Here is a 21729-nt window from a genome sequence, read left to right on the forward strand (position 1 = left end):
TAAGATTTCACCGCTCCTTAGTACCATATTTACTTTAGGTTCTTCACCGTGTGGTTCGGCCCTTATCATCTGGACATTCTGTGTCATCGTAGGAGGTGTTGTCCGTTTGTCAATAATCTGTGCTAGCAGCATAAGGCAATCTAGCAGTTCATGGTCGAATTGTTTGCAATAGGGACATGATACTCGAGTTGGATTTGTGCAATCCCACGCGTAGTGTCTTGTTCCTCCACAATTGTAACAAATTAGTTGTCATAGACCCCTTCCTGGTCCCATTTCGCCCCATCCTCGACCCCATCCTTGGAATCCACCGCACGCAAATGTTGCAACTTGATTTTGACCTCGTCCCGCAGTCTGTATTCGGTAGGTAGATGCTTGATCCGCCAACATTCGGCAATCTCTATCCTTGTGACCCACCAATCTAAAAAAGTTGCAAAAGAGCTGTTGGGGGGTTTGATTGTATTTCGAAAACAAGTGGAAATTATCTGTGTTGTGTTTTCCTCCTACTTGACAGATTGTGCACCAAAGCGTGGAAATCACGCTCAGCCTTGCCTGTGCCTCTGGTCGTAATGGTGATGGTCCCCCCATGACCACAAGGTTTACCGCGATTGGAAAATGGTCTTTATCATGTCCCTGGCCCCTACACTTGATGCACCACACTTCTTCCTGAACTTCCAGCTCCTGGTTTTGTTTTAACTTTTGTATTTCCAAACACAAATTTTGGACCTGCGCTTGGATTTGCTGAACTCCCAACCCTGGGTCCTGTACCGGGGTTTCTTGTAGCCACATTGCTACCTCCAATGCTTCTGCTTGGGTTGAGATCTTCTGTTGTGACAAAGATGATTTCAGATATGGCGTTAACGATGCGATAAACCAAGCGCGGTGTTGTGCATCTGTCAAGGTCATGGTGGCTTCACGAATAGTGCTTTTTAACCTCTGATCCAGATCCCACGGGGTCCCACCAGGCATCATCGTGATTTCTTTTAATCCTACGACCAACGGTGACTCCGATTTTAGCCAGTTGAACTCCTTTTTTAACTCCATGTAGATGTCCGATATCCCCGCCGTTGGGTTGATGCCCAAACACTTCATATACCATGTTAGCACTTGGTCTTGCAATGTGTTGACTAAGACAGCTTTCTTGATATCATCATTCATGATCTGTTGTGCGTTCCATACTGAATTCAATACAAACCAAAACTTTTCCGGATCTTCACTTCCTGCTCCCTTGAATATTGGTAACTGGATGGCGCTCGCCATTTCTACCATCCTGATCCTTCGTCGCACTTTCCTCTAGCGTCCCCACCTTTCGCACTAGACACCCCTTAGGCAGATCTCGGTCCCAGAAACAAAATCATTTGTTGGCTTATATGGGCTTGACCCAGGTTTGGAAGAATTATTTAGCCAAACAAATCCCGCAGCTACCGGCCCTTTTGGCAACAGCCCGTGAAGTGCGGACTAAGGTCTCACCCGAGGTAGCAGGGGAGGGTTCTGGAACCAGGTTTCCACACCCTGGGGATGTCTTGGATGTGGTTTGGGGCTCACGCACTGTTTTGCAGCCTCGTGCCACATCAAATCCGTGTAGATCGAAATACCCTTATCACGCTTATTATAAATGGAATCACTTATTACTAGTTTGATCTAGTTGAAACAATCTTTAAGCAAACATTTATTACTTTTGGTTACTTTGTGCATCAAGATTAATCCAATTCACATGAATTCAACCGTAGCGAATGCATAAATCATAATAGTTCATTTATCATAAAAGAGTACAGTCGTAATCAACACAGAATTTAGAAGAAACTTATCTTTATTATCAATCTTCAATAGTACATCTAGATCCACCCTGCGCACTCAGCTACAGGGGTCCACGCACACATCTACAGACTTTCCAAGCCTTTGCGCACACAGCTGCAGAGCCTCTACCTTCTACCCTACTCCCTTGACTCGGACTTACAAACGCTTTCAAGTTATTTCCTTTCAGAACCCATTACATTCCATCTTTTTCCAAAACTAATTTCCCTCATAGAGCCCCTCTCTATTTATACTTTCCTTTGGTCTGCGATCCCTCCATGGGCCGACTCTATTACTATTTATTTACATTATTTTTGGGTGGACTACCCTTTGACTCAACCTACTATAGTTCACGCTCCGCTTTCCGTGGAGTCTTTTACTCTAATATTACCCAAAATTCCAGGCTTCGCACCCCATACTCTTTCCACGGGGCTTGCGCTACCCAACACCCCCCGTTGTGCAATTAGTGCAATGAATGGAGGCCTCCGCCCCCCCACCCCCCCCCCCCCCTCTAACCCCCCAGTTAACTAGGGGCTAGTCATGGAAAACAAATAACACAACCCAATAGGAATGATAGCCCCTAATAGGAACAAAAGGCCTTAAGGATACACACCAAGTCACAAGCCTCGGTCCTATGGTTAGAAATGTGGGAAGGGCTAAGGAGAAGAGGCTTTTCATATCGGAGGTCGGCTGGAAAATTTGAATACTGCACCACTGTGAAGTTTGCGATGTGGAATCGCTCTGATAAGGAAGTACAAAGCTTTAAAGGCATATGGGTTGGCAACTGTGGTATTGAATGAAGGCATGGAACAATTGGAAGTCGATATTGGCTAATCCTGTGGAAGCCCCTAGGAAAAGAAACCAAGGACTACATGGGCAGCATAAATGAATTAGACTCCTTCGAGCGCACGTCTTCATGGGGTAAATGGAGGTATGGGGATTCTGGAAGACTTAATGGATTAGCATGGATCTCCACTCAGTCATACAATGAAGGACTGTCAGGACAATCTCCACTTATGCTCTGTGACAAGCCACCACAGTTGATCGCCACCAACTCTAGAGAGTGGTGAAGTCAGGCAGTTCAGGTGAAAGCGAAAGGAACCGACCAAGCAACTAAAAGGACACATTTTGGCAAAGATGTGGCCCTGATAAAGGTCCTTCATAGGAATGACAAAAGGATATTTTCCTCATTCATCTTTCATTTTTGCTTATTTTTGTTTATTTTGTAATTTCTGGGTATTTTCAAGAAAGGAACCAAATCCTTGGTAATCATTTGAGGCAGCAAAGCTATCACACACCAAGACAGCTAGTCTATCGAACAGTTTGCCCTTCGCTGAGATATTTTGTAACTGATTCAAAAACTCCCCCTCTCCTTATAAATAAGGGGAAGAAATGTTTAATAGAGGTTCTGAAATTTTGTGATTCAACTTTTGGTTCTATTTGCCTATTCATGAGGGACTTGAGCTATGTATTGCTAAATGTAAATGGACTCGTGAATTGAAATCATTTTGAAGGATGAATGAAACTCTTTGGTGATTCCAATCAGAATAATGTGCAGTATGCTTCCCCTTTGTTTATCACTTCATGTATGTTTTTCTCCCCCTAAAATAGTGTAATGAAGTTTCCAGTTTCACTCTTTTTCATGGTTGTATATTTTGTTGCTAGGTAGTAATAGTACCTATGGTAATTATAGATTTACTTGTGTTATTCGATATCCTATAGTACCTGAATGAGCATATTTACATATGCTAATTAGTAACAAATGTATTCATGATGTATAGATCTTGGGACCTTGAATAACACGCCATTGTTTCTGCCATTCCACCTCTTCAGTCTTCCATACTTTTGCCGAAATATTGTTGAGTAGGATTATATATTATTGCCAACCCTATGCATCTGATTCCCCCCTTTCTCTCCTCCTCTTCATTTTACTACAACTCCAATATTATGCTACCTCTTGTTGTGTGTCAGCCACTAGAACCAGACATTTCTCTTTGAGATTGACCTATTTTACCTCCTGAGCATTTTGATCCATGTATTGGTTGATTTTACCTTAATGAAGTCATATTGAACCAAGCCCCCTTAATTATCTTTTCAAACTATGTGACAATTGGAGTGTAACAGAAAACCCCATTGATAATCTTCCAAAGCACTCTTCTCTTTAAGATGTCCTAGGCATTGGCCTACAATCAAACCAGAGGTTGTCTCTAGGAGGCTTTTCATATCCCCTGAATCACTGCTGCTATAGGTGCTAGAAAAGGTGAAAACAAGGTCCAAATAGGACTTTTTACTCTTTGAATCAAAAACCTAAAAGCATGAAAAAAATGCTTGTCTAGAAGAATAATAACAATTTGTCTTTTTCTTTTCTTTTGCTTTTACATAAAATACATAATTGTACAAATTATGAACACCAAACTTAGTTACATTCTCCATCTAATGGGTGTTGTTTTGAAGTTAGGGTATTCCATTATCCATCTGATAGGTGTAGTGATGCCTCCACAAGGATGTGCCATCATTATCATATTCCATGCCATAAAGGGAAATTTCAACATTCATCAAAAGGTGCTATAAAATCATGAAAGGGTACCATGTCAACGAGGCTCCACTTCCATCAAGCATATGTGTAATGCCCTAGTTCCAAAGGGAAACATTCAAGATTGTAAGGGAGGCCCTCCAAAGGGTGATCACGTCATCAAGAAACTATGAAAGAAGCATCCTAAACATCCTCCAAAGGACCATGACATGTATGGATCATCATCAAGCATGAGCTCTAGGAATCAAGTAAAATAAACTAGCATGGACACAAGAGCCATTGATGCGTAAAACATGGACCATATTTAATGTTAAATCCATGTAAGTATATCACACAAATTTCCTTCTTCAATCTTCACATTGGCTTAAGTCCTCAAACAAAGTTTAAAATTTAGGTAGGGAAGGATCATCAAATGTCCCTATTAGGCCCTTCCATACTCAAAGGGAGGAACAATTCCCAGATTGACCCTTCAAGCAATAGGTGTAGGTGATAAGTGATATGGTTCAAAGTGTAATTCATGAGAGGTGTTACAATATTATAATAAATTATGCTATACTTTCATCCATGAGCACCTTTGCGAAGGGGTCACTTTCATCTACTTGAGTTAACCTTTCCTCAACATTGTTTTCTTATGTTTTACTTTTCCGTTTTTCTTTGTTTCATTTGGCTTGCTTAGCAAGATTTCATGAATCTCATTTAAGACCCCCTTTAGGATGAGATGATTTATTACTCTTCGAGGTTGGGATGTTTTCATAAGTCCCTTTTACTTTGATAATCAATATAATCATGGGACTAAGATGATAGGCTCACATGAGGGGGATATAGTTCAAGTTATCTTTGGATCTTAATCATTATTCATCCCTTTCCTTTTCTTTTTTCATTTTAATATTTCCACATATGCTTTTATTATTATTTGTTTTGCAATTGCATCAATCTCTAAGAAATTTCCAAGCCCCTGTTCTCATAGAATGAGGTAATAAGGGAACGAGTGCAAGTGATTGACAACAACCAAACAAAAGAGAAAACAGGTCAAGAACAAATAACAAGTGCTAAGTAAGGAAGGATATGGATATGCTACTTCATCCAACACCTCCTATTCATGTATATCATACCTATAGAGTGAAATAAAATCCCCAAGTGATAGACTTGACTAGGAGGTAAAGATGATGACCAAGGTAAAATAAGTTAACAAGTATAACTTTCAAACATTATGATCAATTATCTGATTCCAACCTATAATCCTTAATTAGATGCCCCAAAACATCAAATGTAAGCACTTCTTATAAAATTAGATGTAATGTAACTCACGTTTTTTGACCTACCTTCATCAAGTGAGCATATTGAATAAGTCGATGAATTGACCAATAAGAGGGAAAAAACCATCTAAGAGGCTAGCTATATAAGGATGATATGAGGTTGTTGGCTAGAAATTTGCATATGAGGAGAAAATATTTCTCCTAGGATTACCCTTATATATACATGGGTAACACACAAATAGAAAAATGGAACACAATCAAAATGGTGATTAATTTCGTTGCATGGCATGGTTGCATGCTTTATTAAATAGATGTCCAAAGTGTTTTTCTTAATGGTAATTTAAAATAATTCCATATGAATCACTTCCTAAGATTTGAAGTTGAACAAAAAGAATACAAAGTTTGTAAATTAATCAAATCTTTATACAACTTAAGATATGCACTTAAAATATGATATGCCAAAATGGATGAATAGCTTAGGCATGTTGATTTTTATCATAGTGAGTGTGATGACACTTTATATTTTTAGATGCACGACCACGAATCAATTATCATTGTTCTCTATGTTGATGATCTAACCATTATAGGGAATCATAAATTCCACATCAAACTAGCAAAAATGAGCTTCAAAAAAGGTTCAAGATGATGAACTTGGGGCTACTTCAATATTATCTTGGAGTAGAAGTTACTCAACAACCTTTGCAAATCGTCCTTAGTCAAACCAAATATGCAACATAATTATTTAAAAAGTTTGGCGTGAAGAATTGTAAACTCTCTCTTACACCTATGGAGTAAAACTTAAAATTTTAGAATTTGAATAAAGGATTGGTGAACAATACAACCTACCTACAATGGATTGGAACACTCATTTTCCATACAAATAATCATATTGGTTGACATGGCAAGCTACATACAATGAATTGGAACCCTCATTTTCCATACAATAGTCATCTAAAAATTTCATTGTAATCAAAATCCTTTCCAAATTTATTCTAGAACCTAAGGAAATTCACTTGAATACAACAAAAAAGGGTCCTTGAGACAATCAATATACAAAGGATTATGATCTTATCTATATAAAAAAAATGATAACTTTACACTTTATGATATTTTGGATTCATATTTGGCATGTGATATTAGATATAAAACATTGAATTTAGGGTATTTAATGAATATGGGTTCAATAATATTATATTGGAATGGTAAAAAAACAAACTACAGTGGAAAAGTGGAAAATTCTTCAATAAAAGTGAATATATTTTAGCATGGCAAGGAACATGTCAAATCCTACGGATATGCACAATTTTAGAGAATCTTGGTGTCCGTAAAAAAACACCAACTACTTTATTGATTTGCGGTATATCAACAATAAAGACATGAAAAAAAATCAAGCATTTCATTTTAAAATAAAGTAATCCTAAAAGTTATGTATTTTCTAAAAGATAGATTATTATAGTGATATCCTACCCATAGTTCTTAGTGTGAGATTATTGATAATAACACATGGTAGTTTGTAGTAAGAATACATATCTCATATATTTCACATATTATGTAATTTTCTTTTCATAATTAATAAATTGTATATATGAAAAAATGTAGTAAAATTAACACAATTTTATTTTTAAACAATTGACAAAGGTGATTTAGAATGTACATAGATTAAGTAATTTTATTTTTGTTTTAATAATAACATTTATATACTTTTGAAAAATTACATTTTATAATAATGGATAGAATAAATACTCTTAAAATAATCTCAATTTACAAAAAAGACAAAAACAAAAACTTCAAATTTTAAAAAAAATGATGAAATCATTTAAAAAATGAAAATGATACCATTAATACATTTGTTATGAATTTAAAATAAGAAAAAATAATGATAAAACAAATATACTTAAAATAACTTCAATTCATAAAGAAGCAAAAACTTCAAATTTTAAAGAAAATAATGAAATAATTTCAAAAATGAAAATGATACCATGAGTACATTTGTAATGAATTTAAAATAGGACAAATTATTTATCTCTTTTTAGTAATGCACAATAACTTTCATTTTATGATGTTTGTAAATAAGAATAAGTAAACATAATATATTTTAGATATCATTTTTTGGGATTCAACTCCTTGAAGTAAGTAATTGGCTTATGACCATTTCCATTGGAGGTAGTCGTAACTGAGTAACTAGGGAAAACCAAGATCATCCGGTAACCACTTCCCGAGATGTCACCCATCCTAGATAGCCTCTGGCTCAATCGCTCTTAACTATAGAGTTTTCCCCAAAATTAAGCCCACTTAACTTGCTACCCCATTTAATTTTTCAAAATAATAATAAATAAATATTTTTTTAATGTCTAACTTTTATTTTTTAGTATTAAATATTGTCATAAAAATATTGTTTTTTAGGAAACAATTTATTCATTCTCTTTATATATTTTTCCATTTATTCATTAATATAATTTACTCTTTTTTTTTATTATTTCACTTAACCATAGAAAAAATTCATTTCTTTAAATGTATTTTTTAATTTATTCATTAAATATCAAGGAAAATGAAAATAAAATAAAATGCAAACATTTAAATATTTCAAATTAGAAAATATATATATATATATATATATATTTTCTAATTATATTAAATATATTTTAATTTAATCTATCATTATTATTCATAAAAAAAATTGATATATTTAAGGATTTTATTTTAGATTATATTAAATAATTATGCATAGTTTCGCTTTAAGTGTTTGAAGTGTAATAATTTTATTTTATAATAATCTCAAAATCTCAAAGTATTGAGGAAACAAGTTTTACTTTTTATTTTTTTTAATTCTCTTAAATAATTTTAATAATTTTATTTAATAATTAAAAAGTTTTTTTTAGTTTTTTCTACAGGAAATTTAAACTTTGAATATCATGTTTTACATAATATTTCATAATAAGCTAGTTGCCCATTAAACTACCACATAAATTATAATTAAAAAATTATTAATCTATATTTAATTTTTTTACCATTTAAAAATAAAAAATTTATAGTTTTTTTAATGTACAATCAGGATAGATCCATCTTAAATACAGATCTAATATGAGCATAGAAGGTTCCAATTTCCTCAGGATCAAATTTATTTATGACCAGACATTATTTAAATGTTTTGTATAATTATTTAAATGTTTTAATTTTTATATTTTAGTTCACTTAACAAAATTTTAACTTTGATAATAATAAACACAGACTGTTACATATCATAGTAAGCTCTAGAATGGGCCTCTCCCCTAAAAAATAAGTACATTAACCTTTAAAAGAGTGATTTTGCCCTATATACTAAAACAAAAAAATGCCATTGAAATTCTTCTGAAATTGAAACAGAATTCACCATGATACTTTGATTTACATCTGAATCCCAGGTTTTATTTTAACGTTGAACTGAGAAAAGCTGCGATGATATGATCCACAAAACTCTCACCTCATAACTAGCCTAAAATCTTCAAAAAACAAAGTTAAAACTAAAAGAGAGAGCCCTCTCTGATTACAGGTAGGCTAGAACCTGTGATCCAAAGCTTGGTTAGTGGTTACCCCGGCCGTATTCCCTCAGGAGTCAAAGGGAACAACCTGGGTGTTAACAGGTTGGATCTAGCGGAACAACTACACGGCATGACTTTTTCTCAAATATCATCTCCCTGTGCTTGAAATTAATAATCCCATTCATGTCGATGGCCCAGTCTATTCCCAACAACGCAGGGTACAAGATTTTCTCGTCCACTATCTCAATAACTTCAAAATTCGTTCTAGAGCTTGCACCATCCAGGTCTATGATGATTCCTTGCAGCCTACCCAAGGGCAAGATATTCTACTGATTTGCCATGCATAATTGGATCGGAGACCAATGGAGTGGGGGCTTGCCGATACGCTCCCACGTCTGCTTGGGCAAGACGTTTGCATCCGAACCGAGGTCCAAAATGACCTGATCCATCTCTTAGTCACCAATCCACACTGTTAACCACATTTCTTGTCCAATCCCTGACGTATAGCTCCCCATTCATCAGACTATGTGAGGTTCTCCCCATCCTGCATATTTGTTAATTACCTCCTGCAATCCTTTCACTGCCCTATTATCGTGAAGTAACTTTGTGCAAGTTTCTATGAAAGTTGTCAACATCAAGGGACCTTTATATGGCTCAGATTGATCTCCATCTAAGATTGCACCGCTCCTTAGTACCATATTTACTTTAGGTTCTTCATCGTGTGGTTTGGCCCTTATCATATAGACATTCTATGTCATCGTAGGATGTGTTTTCCGTTTGTCACGAATCTGTGCTAGCAGCATAAGGCAATCTAGCAGTTCATGGTCGAATTGTTTGCAATAGGGACATGATACTTGAGTTGGATTTGTGCAATCCCGCGCATAGTGTCCTGGTCCTCCACAATTGTAACAAATTAGCTGTCCTTGACCCCTTCCTGGTCCCATTCCGCCCTGTCCTCGACCACGTCCTTGGAATCCAGCACACGCAAATTTTGCAACTTGATTTTGACCTCGTCCCGCAGTCTGTATTCGGTAGGCAGATGCCTGATCCGCCAACATTCGGCAATCTTTGTCCTCGTGACCCACCAATCTAAAAAAGTTGCAAAATATCTATTGGGGGGTTTGATTGTATTTCGGCAACAGGTGGCAATTATCTGTGTTGTGTTTTCCTCCTACTTGACATATTTTGCACCAAAGCGTGGCAATCACGCTTGGCCCTGCCTGTCCCTTTGGTCGTAATGGTGCTGGTCCCCGCGTGACCACAAGGTTTACCGCGACTGGACAATGGTCTTTATCATGTCCCTGGCCCCTACACTTGATGCACCACACTTCTTCCCGAACTTTCGGCGCCTAGTCTTGTTTTAACTTTTGTATTTCCAAACACAAATTTTGGACCTGCGCTTGGATTTGCTGAACTCCCAACCCTGGGTCCTGTACCGGGGTTTTGTGCAACCACATTGCTACCTCCAGCACTTCTGCTTGGGTTGAGATCTTCTGTTGTGACAAAGCTGATTTCAGATATGGTGTTAACGATGCGATAACCCAAGCGCGATGTTGTGCATCTATCAGGGTCAAGTTGGCTTCACGAATAGTGCTTTTTAACCTCTAATCCAGATCCCATGGGGTCTCACCAGGCATCATCGTGATTTCTTTTAATCCTACGACTGACTGCGACTCCGATTTTAGCCAGCTGAACTCCTTTTTTAACTCCATGTAGATGTCTGTTACCCCCGCCGTTGGGTTAATGCCCGAATACTTCATATACCATGTTAGCGCTCAGTCCTACAATGTGTTGACTAAGACGGATTTCTTGATATCATCATTCGTGATCTGTTGCGTGTTCCATACCGAATTCAATACAAACCAAAACTTTTCCGGATCTTTACTTCCTGCTCCCTTGAATATTGGTAACTGGATGGCACTCGCCATTACTACCGTCCTGATCCTTCGTCGCTCTTTCCTCTAGCGTCCTCGCCTTTCACATTAGACACCCCTTAGGCAGATCTCGGACCCGGAAACAGAACCATTTGTTGGCTTATATGGGCTTGACCCAGGTTCGGAAGAATTATCTAACCAAACAAATCCCACAGCTACTGGCCCTTTCGGCAACAGCCCGTGAAGCGTGGACTAAGGTCTCACCCGAGGTAGCAGGGGAGGGTGTTGGAACTAGGTTTCTACACCCTGGGGATGTCTTGGATGTGGTTTGGGGCTCGCGCACTGTTCTGCAGCCTTGTGCTACACCAGATCCATGCAGATCAGAATACCCTTATCGCGCTTATTATAGATGGAATCACTTATTACTAGTTTGATCTAGTTGAAGCAGTCTTTAAGAAAACATTTATTACTTTTGGTTACTTCGCGCATCAAGATTAATCCAGTTCACATGAATTCAACCGTAGCGAATGCAGAAATCATAACAGCTCATTTATCATAAAAGAGTACAGTCGCAATCAACACAGAATTCAGAAGAAATTTATCTTTATTATCAATCTTCAATAGTACATCCCGATCCACCCTGTGCACTCAGCTGCAGGGGTCCGCGCACACAGCTATAGACTTTCCAAGCCTTTGCGCACACAGTTGCAGAGCCTCTACCTTCTACCCTACTCCCTCAACTCAAACTTACAGACGCTTTCAAGTTATTTCCTTTCAGAACCCATTACATTCCATCTTTTTCCAGAACTAATTTCCCTCATAGAGCCCCTCTCTATTTATACTTTCCCTTGGCCCGCGATCCCTCTGTGGGCCGACTCTATTACTATTTCTTTACATTATTTTTGGGCAGACTACCCTTTGACTCAACCTACTATAGTTCGCGCTCAGCGCTTTCCGCAGAGTCTTTTACCCTAATATTACCTAAAATTCCAGGCTTTGCACCCTATACACTTTCCGCGGGGCTTGCACTACCCAACACCCCCCGTTGTGCAATCAGTGCAATGAATGGGGGCCTCCACCCCCCAATTAACTAGGGGGCTAGTCATGGAAAACATATAACACAACCCAACAGGAATGATAGCCCCTAGTAGGAAAAAAAGGCCTTAAGGCTACACACCAAGTCACAGGCCTTGGTCCTATGGTTAGAATGGTGATAAGCGCTAAGGAGAAGAGCCTTGTCATATCAGAGGTCGGCTGGAAAATTTTAATACTGCACCACTGTGAAGTTTGTGATGTGGAATCGCTCTGATAAGGAAGTACAAAGCTTTAAAGGCATATGGGTTGGAAACTATGGTATTGAATGAAGGCATGGAACAATTGGAAGTTGATATGGGCTAATCATGTGGAAGCCCCTAGGAAAAGAAACCAAGGACTACATGGGCAACATAAATGAATTAGACTGCTTCGCACACACGTCTTCATGGGGTAAATGGAGGTATGGGGACTCTGGAAGACTTAATGGATTAGCATGGATCTCCACTCAGTCATACAATGAAGGACTGTCAGGACAATCTCCACTTATGCTTTGTGACAAGCCACCACAGTTGATCGCCACCAACTCTAGAGAGTGGTGAAGTCAGGAAGTTCAAGTGAAAGCAAAAGGAACCGATCGAGCAGCTAAAAGGACACATTGTGGCAGAGATGTGGCCCTGATAAAGGTCCTTCATAGGAATGACAAAAGGATATTTTCCTCAGTCATCTTTCATTTTTGCTTATTTTTGTTTATTTTGTAATTTCTGTGTATTTTCAAGAAAGGAACCAAATCCTTCGTAATCATTTGAGGCAGCAAAGCTATCGCATGCCGAGACAGCTAGTCTATTGAACAGTTTGCCCTTGGCTGAGATATTTTGTAACTAACTCAACTCTCCTTATAAATAGGGGGAAGAAACGTTTAATAGAGGCTCTGAAATTCTGTGATTCAACTTTTGGTTGTATTTTCTTATTCATGAGGGACTTGAGCTATGTATTGCTAAATGTGAATGGACTGGTGAATTGAAATCATTTTGAAGGATGAATGAAACTCTTTGGTGATTCCGATCAAAGTAATGTGCAGTATGCTTCCCCATTGTTTATCACTTCGTGTATGTTTTTCTCCCCTTGAAATAGTGTAATGAAGCTGCCAGTTTCACTCTTGTTCATGGTTGTATATTTTGTTGCTAAGTAGTAATAGTACCTATGGTAATTATAGATTTACTTGTGTTATTCGATAGCCTATAGTACCTGAATGAGCAGATTTACATATGCTAATTAGTAACAAATGTATTCATGATGTATAGATATTGGGACCTTGAATAACACGCCACTGTTTCTGTCATTCCACCTCTTCAGTCTTCCATACTTCTACCGAAATATTGTTGATTAGGATTCTATATTATTGCCAACCCTATGCATCTGATTCCCTCCTTTCTCTCCTCCTCTTCACTTTACTACAACTCCAATATTATGCTACCTCTTGTTGTGTGTCAGCCACTAGAACCAAGCATTTCTCTTTTAGATTGACCTATTTTACCCCCTGAGCATTTCGATCCATGTATTGCTTGATTTTACCTTAATGAAGTCATATTGAACCAAGCCCCATTAATTATCTTTTCAAACTATGTGACAATTGGAGTGTAACAGAAATCCCCATTGATAATCTTCCAAATCACTCATCTCTTTAAGATGTCCTAGGCATTGGTCTACAATCAAACTAGAGGTTGTCTCTAGGAGGCTTTTCATATCCCCTGAATCACTGCTGCTATAGGTGCTAGAAAAAGCGAAAACAAGGTCCAAATAGGACTTTTTACTCTTTGAATCAAAAACCTAGAAGCATGAAGAACATGCTTGTCTATAAGAATAATAATAATTTGTCTTTTTCTTTTCTTTTGCTTTTACATAAAATACATAACTCTACAAATTATGAAGACCGAACTTAGTTACATTCTCCATCTAATGGGTGTTGTTTTGAAGTTAGGGTATGTCATTATCCATCTGATAGGTGTAGCGATGCCTCCACAAGGATGTGCCATCATTATCATATTCCATGCCATAAAGGGAAATTTCAACGTTCATCAAAAGGTGCTATAACATCATGAAATGGAACCATGTCATCAAGGCTCCACTTCCATCAAGCATATGTGTAATGCCCTAGTTCCAAAGGGAAACATTCAAGATTGTAAGGGAGGCCCTCCAAAGGGTGATCACGTCATCAAGAAACTATGAAAGAATCATCCTAAACATCCTCCAAAGGACCATGACCATGTATGGATCATCATCAAGCATGAGCTCTAGGAATCAAGTAAAATAAACTAGCATGAACACAAGAGCCATTGATGTGTAAAACATGGACCATATTTAATGTTAAATCCATGTAAGTATATCACACAAATTTCTTTCTTCAATCTTCACATTGGCTTAAGTCCTCAAACAAAGTTCGAAATTTACGTAGGGAAGGATCATCAAATGTCCCTATTAGGCCCTTCCATACCCAAAGGGAGGAACAATTCCCATATTGACCCTTCAATCAATAGGTGTAGGTGATAAGTGATATGGTTCAATGTGTAATTCATGAGAGGTGTTTCAATATTATAATAAATTATGCTATACCTTCATCCATGAGCACCTTTGTGGAGGGGTCACTTTCATCTACTTGAGTTAACCTTTCCTCAACATTGTTTTCTTATGTTTTACTTTTTCGTTTTTCTTTGTTTCATTTGGCTTGCTTAGCAAGATTTCATGAATCTCATTTAAGACCCCCTTTAGGACGAGTTGATTTATTACTCATCGAGGTTGGGATGTTTTCATAAGTCCCTTTTACTTTGATAATCAATATAATCATGGGACTAAGATGATAGGCTCACATGAGGGGGATATAGTTCAAGTTATCTTTGGATCTTAATCGTTATTCATCCCTTTCCTTTTCTTTTTTCATTTTAATATATCCACATATGATTTTATTATTATTTTTTTTGCAATTGCATCAATCTCTAAGAAATTTCCAAGCCCTTGTTGTCATAGAATGAGGTAATAAGGGAACGAGCGCAAGTGATTGACAGCAACCAAACAGAAGAGAAAACAGGTCAAGAACAAATAACAAGTGCTTAGTAAGGAAGGATATGGATATGCTACTTCAACCAACACCTCCTATTCATGTATATCCTACATATAGAGTGAAATAAAATCCCCAAGTGATAGACTTGACTAGGAGGTAAAGATGACGACCAAGGTAAAATAAGTTAACAAGCATAACTTCCAAACATTATGATCAATTATCTGATTCCAACCTATAATCCTTACTTAGATGCCCCAAAACATCAAATGTAAGCACTTCTTATAAAATTAGATGTAATGTAACTCACATTTTTTGACCTACCTTCATCAAGTGAGCATGTTGAATAAGTCGATGAATTGACCAATAAGAGGAAAAAAACCATCTGAGAGGCTAGCTATATAAGGACGATATGAGGTTGTTGGCTAGAAATTTTCATATGAGGAGAAAAAATTTCTCCTAGGATTACACTTATATATACATGGGTAACACATCAATAGAAAAATGGAACACAATCAAAATGGTGATTAATTTCATTGCATGGCATGGTTGCATACTTTATTAAATAGATGTCCAAAGTGTTTTTCTTAATGGTAATCTAAAATAATTCCATATGAATCACTTCCTAAGATTTGAAGTTGAACAAAAAGAATACAAAGTTTGTAAATTAATCAAATCTTTATACAACTTAAGATATGCACTTAAAATATGATATGCCAAAATGGATGAATAGCGTAGGCATGTTGATTTTTATCATAGTGAGTGTGATGACACTTTATATTTTTAGATGCACGACCAGGAATTAGTTATCATTGTCCTCTATGTTGATTATCTAACCATTATAGGGAATCATAAATTCCACATCAAACTAGCAAAAATGAACTTCAAAAAAGGTTCAAGATGATGAACTTGGGGCTACTTCAATATTATCTAGGAGTAGAAGTTACTCAACAACCTTTGCAAATCTTCCTTAGTCAAACCAAATATGCAACATAATTATTTAAAAAGTTTGGCATGAAGAATTGTAAACTCTCTCTTACACCTATGGAGTAAAACTTAAAATTTTAGAATTTGAATAAAGGATTGGTGAACAATACAACCTACCTACAATGGATTGGAACACTCATTTTCCATACAAATAATCATATTGGTTAACATGGCAAGCTACATAAAATGAATTGGAACCTTCATTTTCCATACAATAGTCATCTAAAAATTTCATTGTAATCAAAATCTTTTCCAAATTTATTCGAGAACCTAAGGAAAGTCACTTGAATACAACAAAAAAGGGTCCTTGAGACAATCAATATACAAAGGATTATGATGTTATATATAAAAAAAAAAATGATAACTTTACACTTTATGATACTTTAGATTCATATTTTGCATGTGATATTAGATATAAAACATTGAATTTAGGGTATTTAATGAATATGGGTTCAATAATATTATATTGGAATGGTAAGAAAACAAACTACAGTGGAAAAGTGGAAAATTCTTCAATAAAAGTGAATATATTTTAGCATGGGAAGGAACATGTCAAATCCTAGGGATATGCACAATTTTAGAGAATATTGGTGTCAGTAAAAAAACACCAACTACTTTATTGATTTGCAGTATATCAACAAGACATGAACAAAAATCAAGCATTTCATTTTAAAATAAAGTAATCCTAAAAGTTATGTATTTTCTAAAAGATAGATTATTATAGTGATATCCTACCCATAGTGCTTAGTGTGACATTATTGATAATAACACATGGTAGTTTGTAAGAAGAATACATATCTCATATATTTCATATATTATGTAATTTTGTTTTCATAATTAATAAATTGTATATATGAGAAGACTTAGTAAAATTAACACAGTTTTATTTTTAAATAATTGACAAAGATGATTTAGAATAGAATATATATAGATTAAGTAATTTTATTTTTGTTTTAATAATAACATTTATATAGTTTTGAAAAATTACATTTTATAATAATGGATAGAATAAATACTCTTAAAATAACTTCAATTTACAAAAAAAGACAAAAACAAAAACTTGAAATTTTAAAAAAAATAATGAAATAATTTAAAAAATGAAAAAATAATGATAAAACAAATATGCTTACAATAACTTCAATTCATAAAGAAGCAAAAACTTCAAATTTTAAAGAAAATAATGAAATAATTTCAAAAATGAAAATGATACCATGAGTACATTTGTAATGAATTTAAAATGGGACAAATTATTTATCTCTTTTAGTAATGCACAATAATTTTCATTTTATGATGTTTGTAAATAAGAATAAGTAAATATAATATATTTTAGATATCATTTTTTGGGATTCAACTGCTTTAAGTAAGTAATTGACTTATGACCATTTCCATGGGAGGTAGTCATAACTAAGTAACCAAGAAAAACCATGATCATATGGTAACCAGGAAAACCAGGAATGTCATCCATCCTAGATAGCCTTTGGCTCAATCGCTCTTAACTGTAGAGTTTTCCCCACAATCAAACCCACTTAACTTGCTACCCCATTTACTTTTTCAAAATAATAATAAATAAATATTTTTTTAATGTCTAACTTTTATTTTTTAGTATTAAATATTGTCATAAAAATATTTTTTTCGAGGAAACAGTTTATTCATTCTCTTTATATATTTTTCCATTTATTCATTAATATAATTTACTTATTTTTTATTATTATTTCACTTAACCATAAAAAAAAAATTCATTTCTTTAAATGTATTTTTTAATTTATTCATTAAATATCAAAGAAAATGAAAATAAAATAAAATGCAAACATTTAAATATTTCAAATTAGAAAATATATATATTTTTTCTAATTATATTAAATATATTTTAATTTAATCTATCATTATTATTCATAAAAAAAAATTGATATATTTTAGGATTTCATTTTAGATTATATTAAATAATTATGCATAATTTCGCTTTAAGTGTTTGAAGTGTAATAATTTTATCTTATAATAATCTCAAAATCTCAAAGTATTGAGGAACCAAGTTTTACTTTTTATTTTTTTTAATTCACTGAAATAATTTTAATAATTTTATTTAATAATTAAAATGTTTTTTTTTAGTTTTATCTACAGGAAATTTAAACTTTGAATATCATGTTTTACATAATATTTCATAATAAGCTAGTTGCGGATTAAATTACCACATAAATTATAATTAAAAAAATATTAATCTATATTCAATTTTTTTTACCATTTAAAAATAAAAAAATTATAGTTTTTTATGTACAATCAGCATAGATCCATCTTAAATACGGATCTAATATGAGCATAGAAGGTTCCAATTTCCTCAGGATCAAATTTATTTATGACCAGACATTATTTAAATGTTTTATATAATTATTTAAATGTTTTAATTTTTATATTTTAGTTCACTTAACAAAATTTCAACTTGATTCAAGTTTGATAATAATAGACACAGACCGTTACATACTCTAGAATGAGCCTCTCCCCTAAAAGATAAGTACATTAACCTTTAAAAGAGTGATTTTGCCCTATATTACTAAAACAAAGAAATGCCATTGAAATTCTTCTGAAATTGAAACAGAATTCACCATGATACTTTGATTTACATCTGAATCCCAGGTTCTATTTTAACGTTGAACTGAGAAAGAAATGCCATTGAAATTCTTCTGAAATTGAAACAGAATTCACCATGATACTTTGATTTACATCTGAATCCCAGGTTCTATTTTAACATTGAACTGAGAAAAACTGCGATGATAAGAAGCGAGCCGTACCTTGAACTGGTGTATGTCCATGGCAAAGGAGCTCTCAAACAGGAGAGGAGGTAAGAAAGTGAATAAGATCAAATTTGGATTTATATGAACCCCTGTAACATTATTTAAAATTCCAAACAACTTTGTGAAGAACATAAAATGATTACAGAAACACAAACCAAAGCTAAATTGTTGTTCTAAGAAACAAATATTCTGACTCACAGGCACGAATACTGGCACCCAATCTTCCCAGTCCGCTATGCGTCCCATACTCTGCGGAGAAGCATAACAAACATCATTTTTTATTATCCTGGGAAGCTGAAAACAGTTCTGAAATTAAACCACTTTGAATTCCACCCAGCAAAAGAGAAAGTCATGCTCACATTCTTAATGTCAGAATGCGAGAAAAAGCAGGAAAATATAAATCTAAATTTTCATTTGAATTCCACCAAGCAAAAGAGAAAGTCATGCTCACATTCTTAATGCCAGAATGCGAGAAAAAGCAGGAAAATATAAATCTAAATTTTCATAGGGTAGTAAGGAAGAAGGTGATGCACCTAAAGCACCAAGAACAATCCCCCATAACAGCAAAACAACTGTGTAAGGGACTCTAGTACCACGAACGCAATGTCTTGAGGCCATTCCCAGAACCAGGCACATCCCCACAAACAGAATTGCATCTTCCGGAGATGGAGAGCTCCCTTTCTGAACAATTGACCCCCGTCCCTCTCTAGCTGTAGACATGTTGCCTCCTCTAGGGCCTTCAGCACTCCTTCCACAATGATGATGGCCTTGTGAGCATGCACTCCTTCCACAATGATGATGGCTTTGTGAGCAGAGCTCCTATATATATAATTTTATAGTCTTACTTGGGTTGATTCTTATCAGGTTATTGGTTTAAACCTTAACGAGACGAGTTAAGCAGGGAAGTAATTTTGTAAGGATAAAAACAGTTTATAACACAATATAATATTTAGATTTATTTTAATTTGCGATCTACCAAGTTTTGGGAGGATAAAGTTTTTCTCTTGAAATGTAAACCTTTTTAACAGTGGAAAGAGATTTCGTCTCTCTTGGAAAATCATGGATTAACCATGAAAAAAAATGATGAATTGGAGAATTTTATGTTTTTATGTTTTTATTTTATTTTGAATACATCTCTATAATACCTGATCATATAAATTAAGTGATCGGTATCCACAAGAAGAATCTAAACACTTACTTCATTATACATTTCAAATAACTAAACTAAAAATAAATAAATAAAAATTAACTAAATTATAATTTTATTTAAAATAATAATTATTAATAATAATAAAATGAATTGTGCGCCGCTGTAGCTTTAACTAAATTATAATTTTATTTAAAAATCATGAGAAATTAGTCAGTTACGACTACCTCTCATGGAAATGGTCATACGTTTGAATGACTTACTTAACGCAGTTGAATCCCAAAAATGATATCTAATATAATGCACTGCGTAAATCCCCCATACTTAAATTCAAAAAGAGTTAAGGGATCTCTACTTGAATGGTTCATGAGGCACAATACTTGCTAAGGTTTTGCAAATGGGGTAGCAAGCTAAGTGGGCTTGATTGTGGGGAAAAACTCCACAGTTAAGCGCGCTTGAGCCAGAGGAGTTCTAGGATGGGTGACCTCCTGGGAAGTCCTGGTTACCGGGTGCAAGCCCCGGAAGTGATGATTGATGCTATGTGATTCGTTCTCCACATTTCACTAGTTTCAATCCCACTTCTTCACCCCTGTGAGCATCACCCGATGCAATGAGTGCTAAGTGAACTATTCAAAAATCATGAGAAATTAGTCAGTTACGACTACCTCTCATGGAAATGGTCATACGTTTGAATGACTTACTTAACGCAGTTGAATCCCAAAAATGATATCTAAAATAATAATTAATAATAATAATAAAATGAATTGTGCGCCATGGAATGAAGTCTCACCAAACGGGAGATCTTGGGTTTGAATCTTGTGCTACCCTCCCCGTAGTAGGGTGAATAATGGACACGGACACGTAAACTCAAAAACGGAGAGTCTTACCAAGCTTACAAAAAAGTAAATAATAAAATGAATTAATATAAGTTAAAACACATATACATTCTTAATAGCCATGTAAATAGACTTTGTTACATTATCATGACTTTTCAATATAACATGCCTCAAAAAGCATAACTCACTTGTTCATATCACATATTTTTTAATCAATGAATTTAAATAAAAGGGAAAAAAGACATAACTACTTTGAAAATAAATAGCAGCTTTTGATTTGTGTATGTTATTAACAATATTTTAAATATTTTATGGAGGTTATATCTTTACCAATCAATCTAATAACTAGCCTATATCCATCTTAACTCTCGTTTTATAAAGTGACGAGAGGATCAAATCTCTCAATGTGCAAACCTCTTTTTTGAGTGCAAAAGTTGAAAAAAAGTTTGCACCTAGAGAGATTTGATTCTTTTTTGCGTTTTCTTGGCACTTGATAGACCAAGAGTTAAAATGGATCTAAGTTGGTTTCATGATGATGATGATGATGGTTGTTAACGTCCACTGAGACCAAATAATGATCTATCGGACCTAAAAAGACAAATTATTTATTTTGATTTAAGATTTTATTCCGATGCTCAAAAAGCTTGGAGAGAAGCCTCCCGAGTTCACTATAATTTTGGCATTGTAAAAGGCTAGAAAGGTCAGTATTGTAACACAGGTTGTGAAATTGAGATCTAATGTGGTTGTATGCAGGGCACTCTAAGAGGAAGTGGTTTTCATCCTCGATGCTCTTATTCTCACAAATATGGCAGATCCTTTCCATCCATGGCGTTTTAGGAACTACCCAGCGGCCAGTCTCACTATGGAGCTCATGAGAATTCGTTCTAATCTTTGCTATATTAATTTTATTTTTT

General features: G+C 35.0%; 1 protein-coding gene across 1 annotated transcript in view; it reads right to left on the reverse strand.

Annotated features, from left to right (window-relative positions):
• LOC149234371 (sodium/hydrogen exchanger 8-like) overlaps nucleotides 1–19613 on the reverse strand; it is a 384605-nt gene extending 364992 nt beyond the window's left edge. Inside the window, exons 1-3 of the mRNA XM_089461155.1 lie at nucleotides 19366–19613; nucleotides 19031–19081; nucleotides 18830–18921 (exon numbers count right to left, since the gene is read on the reverse strand). Coding sequence (XP_089317281.1) covers nucleotides 18830–18921; nucleotides 19031–19081; nucleotides 19366–19552 — 330 coding nt within the window. The 5' untranslated portion in view covers nucleotides 19553–19613. The remainder of the gene's footprint in view (nucleotides 1–18829; nucleotides 18922–19030; nucleotides 19082–19365) is intronic.
• Nucleotides 19614–21729: the final 2116 nt, after the last annotated feature.

Source organism: Pinus tabuliformis, chromosome 8, assembly GCF_031772625.1.
Source record: "Pinus tabuliformis cultivar Carrire ecotype Pingquan chromosome 8, CPIR1, whole genome shotgun sequence".
Classification (NCBI taxonomy): domain Eukaryota; kingdom Viridiplantae; phylum Streptophyta; class Pinopsida; order Pinales; family Pinaceae; genus Pinus; species Pinus tabuliformis.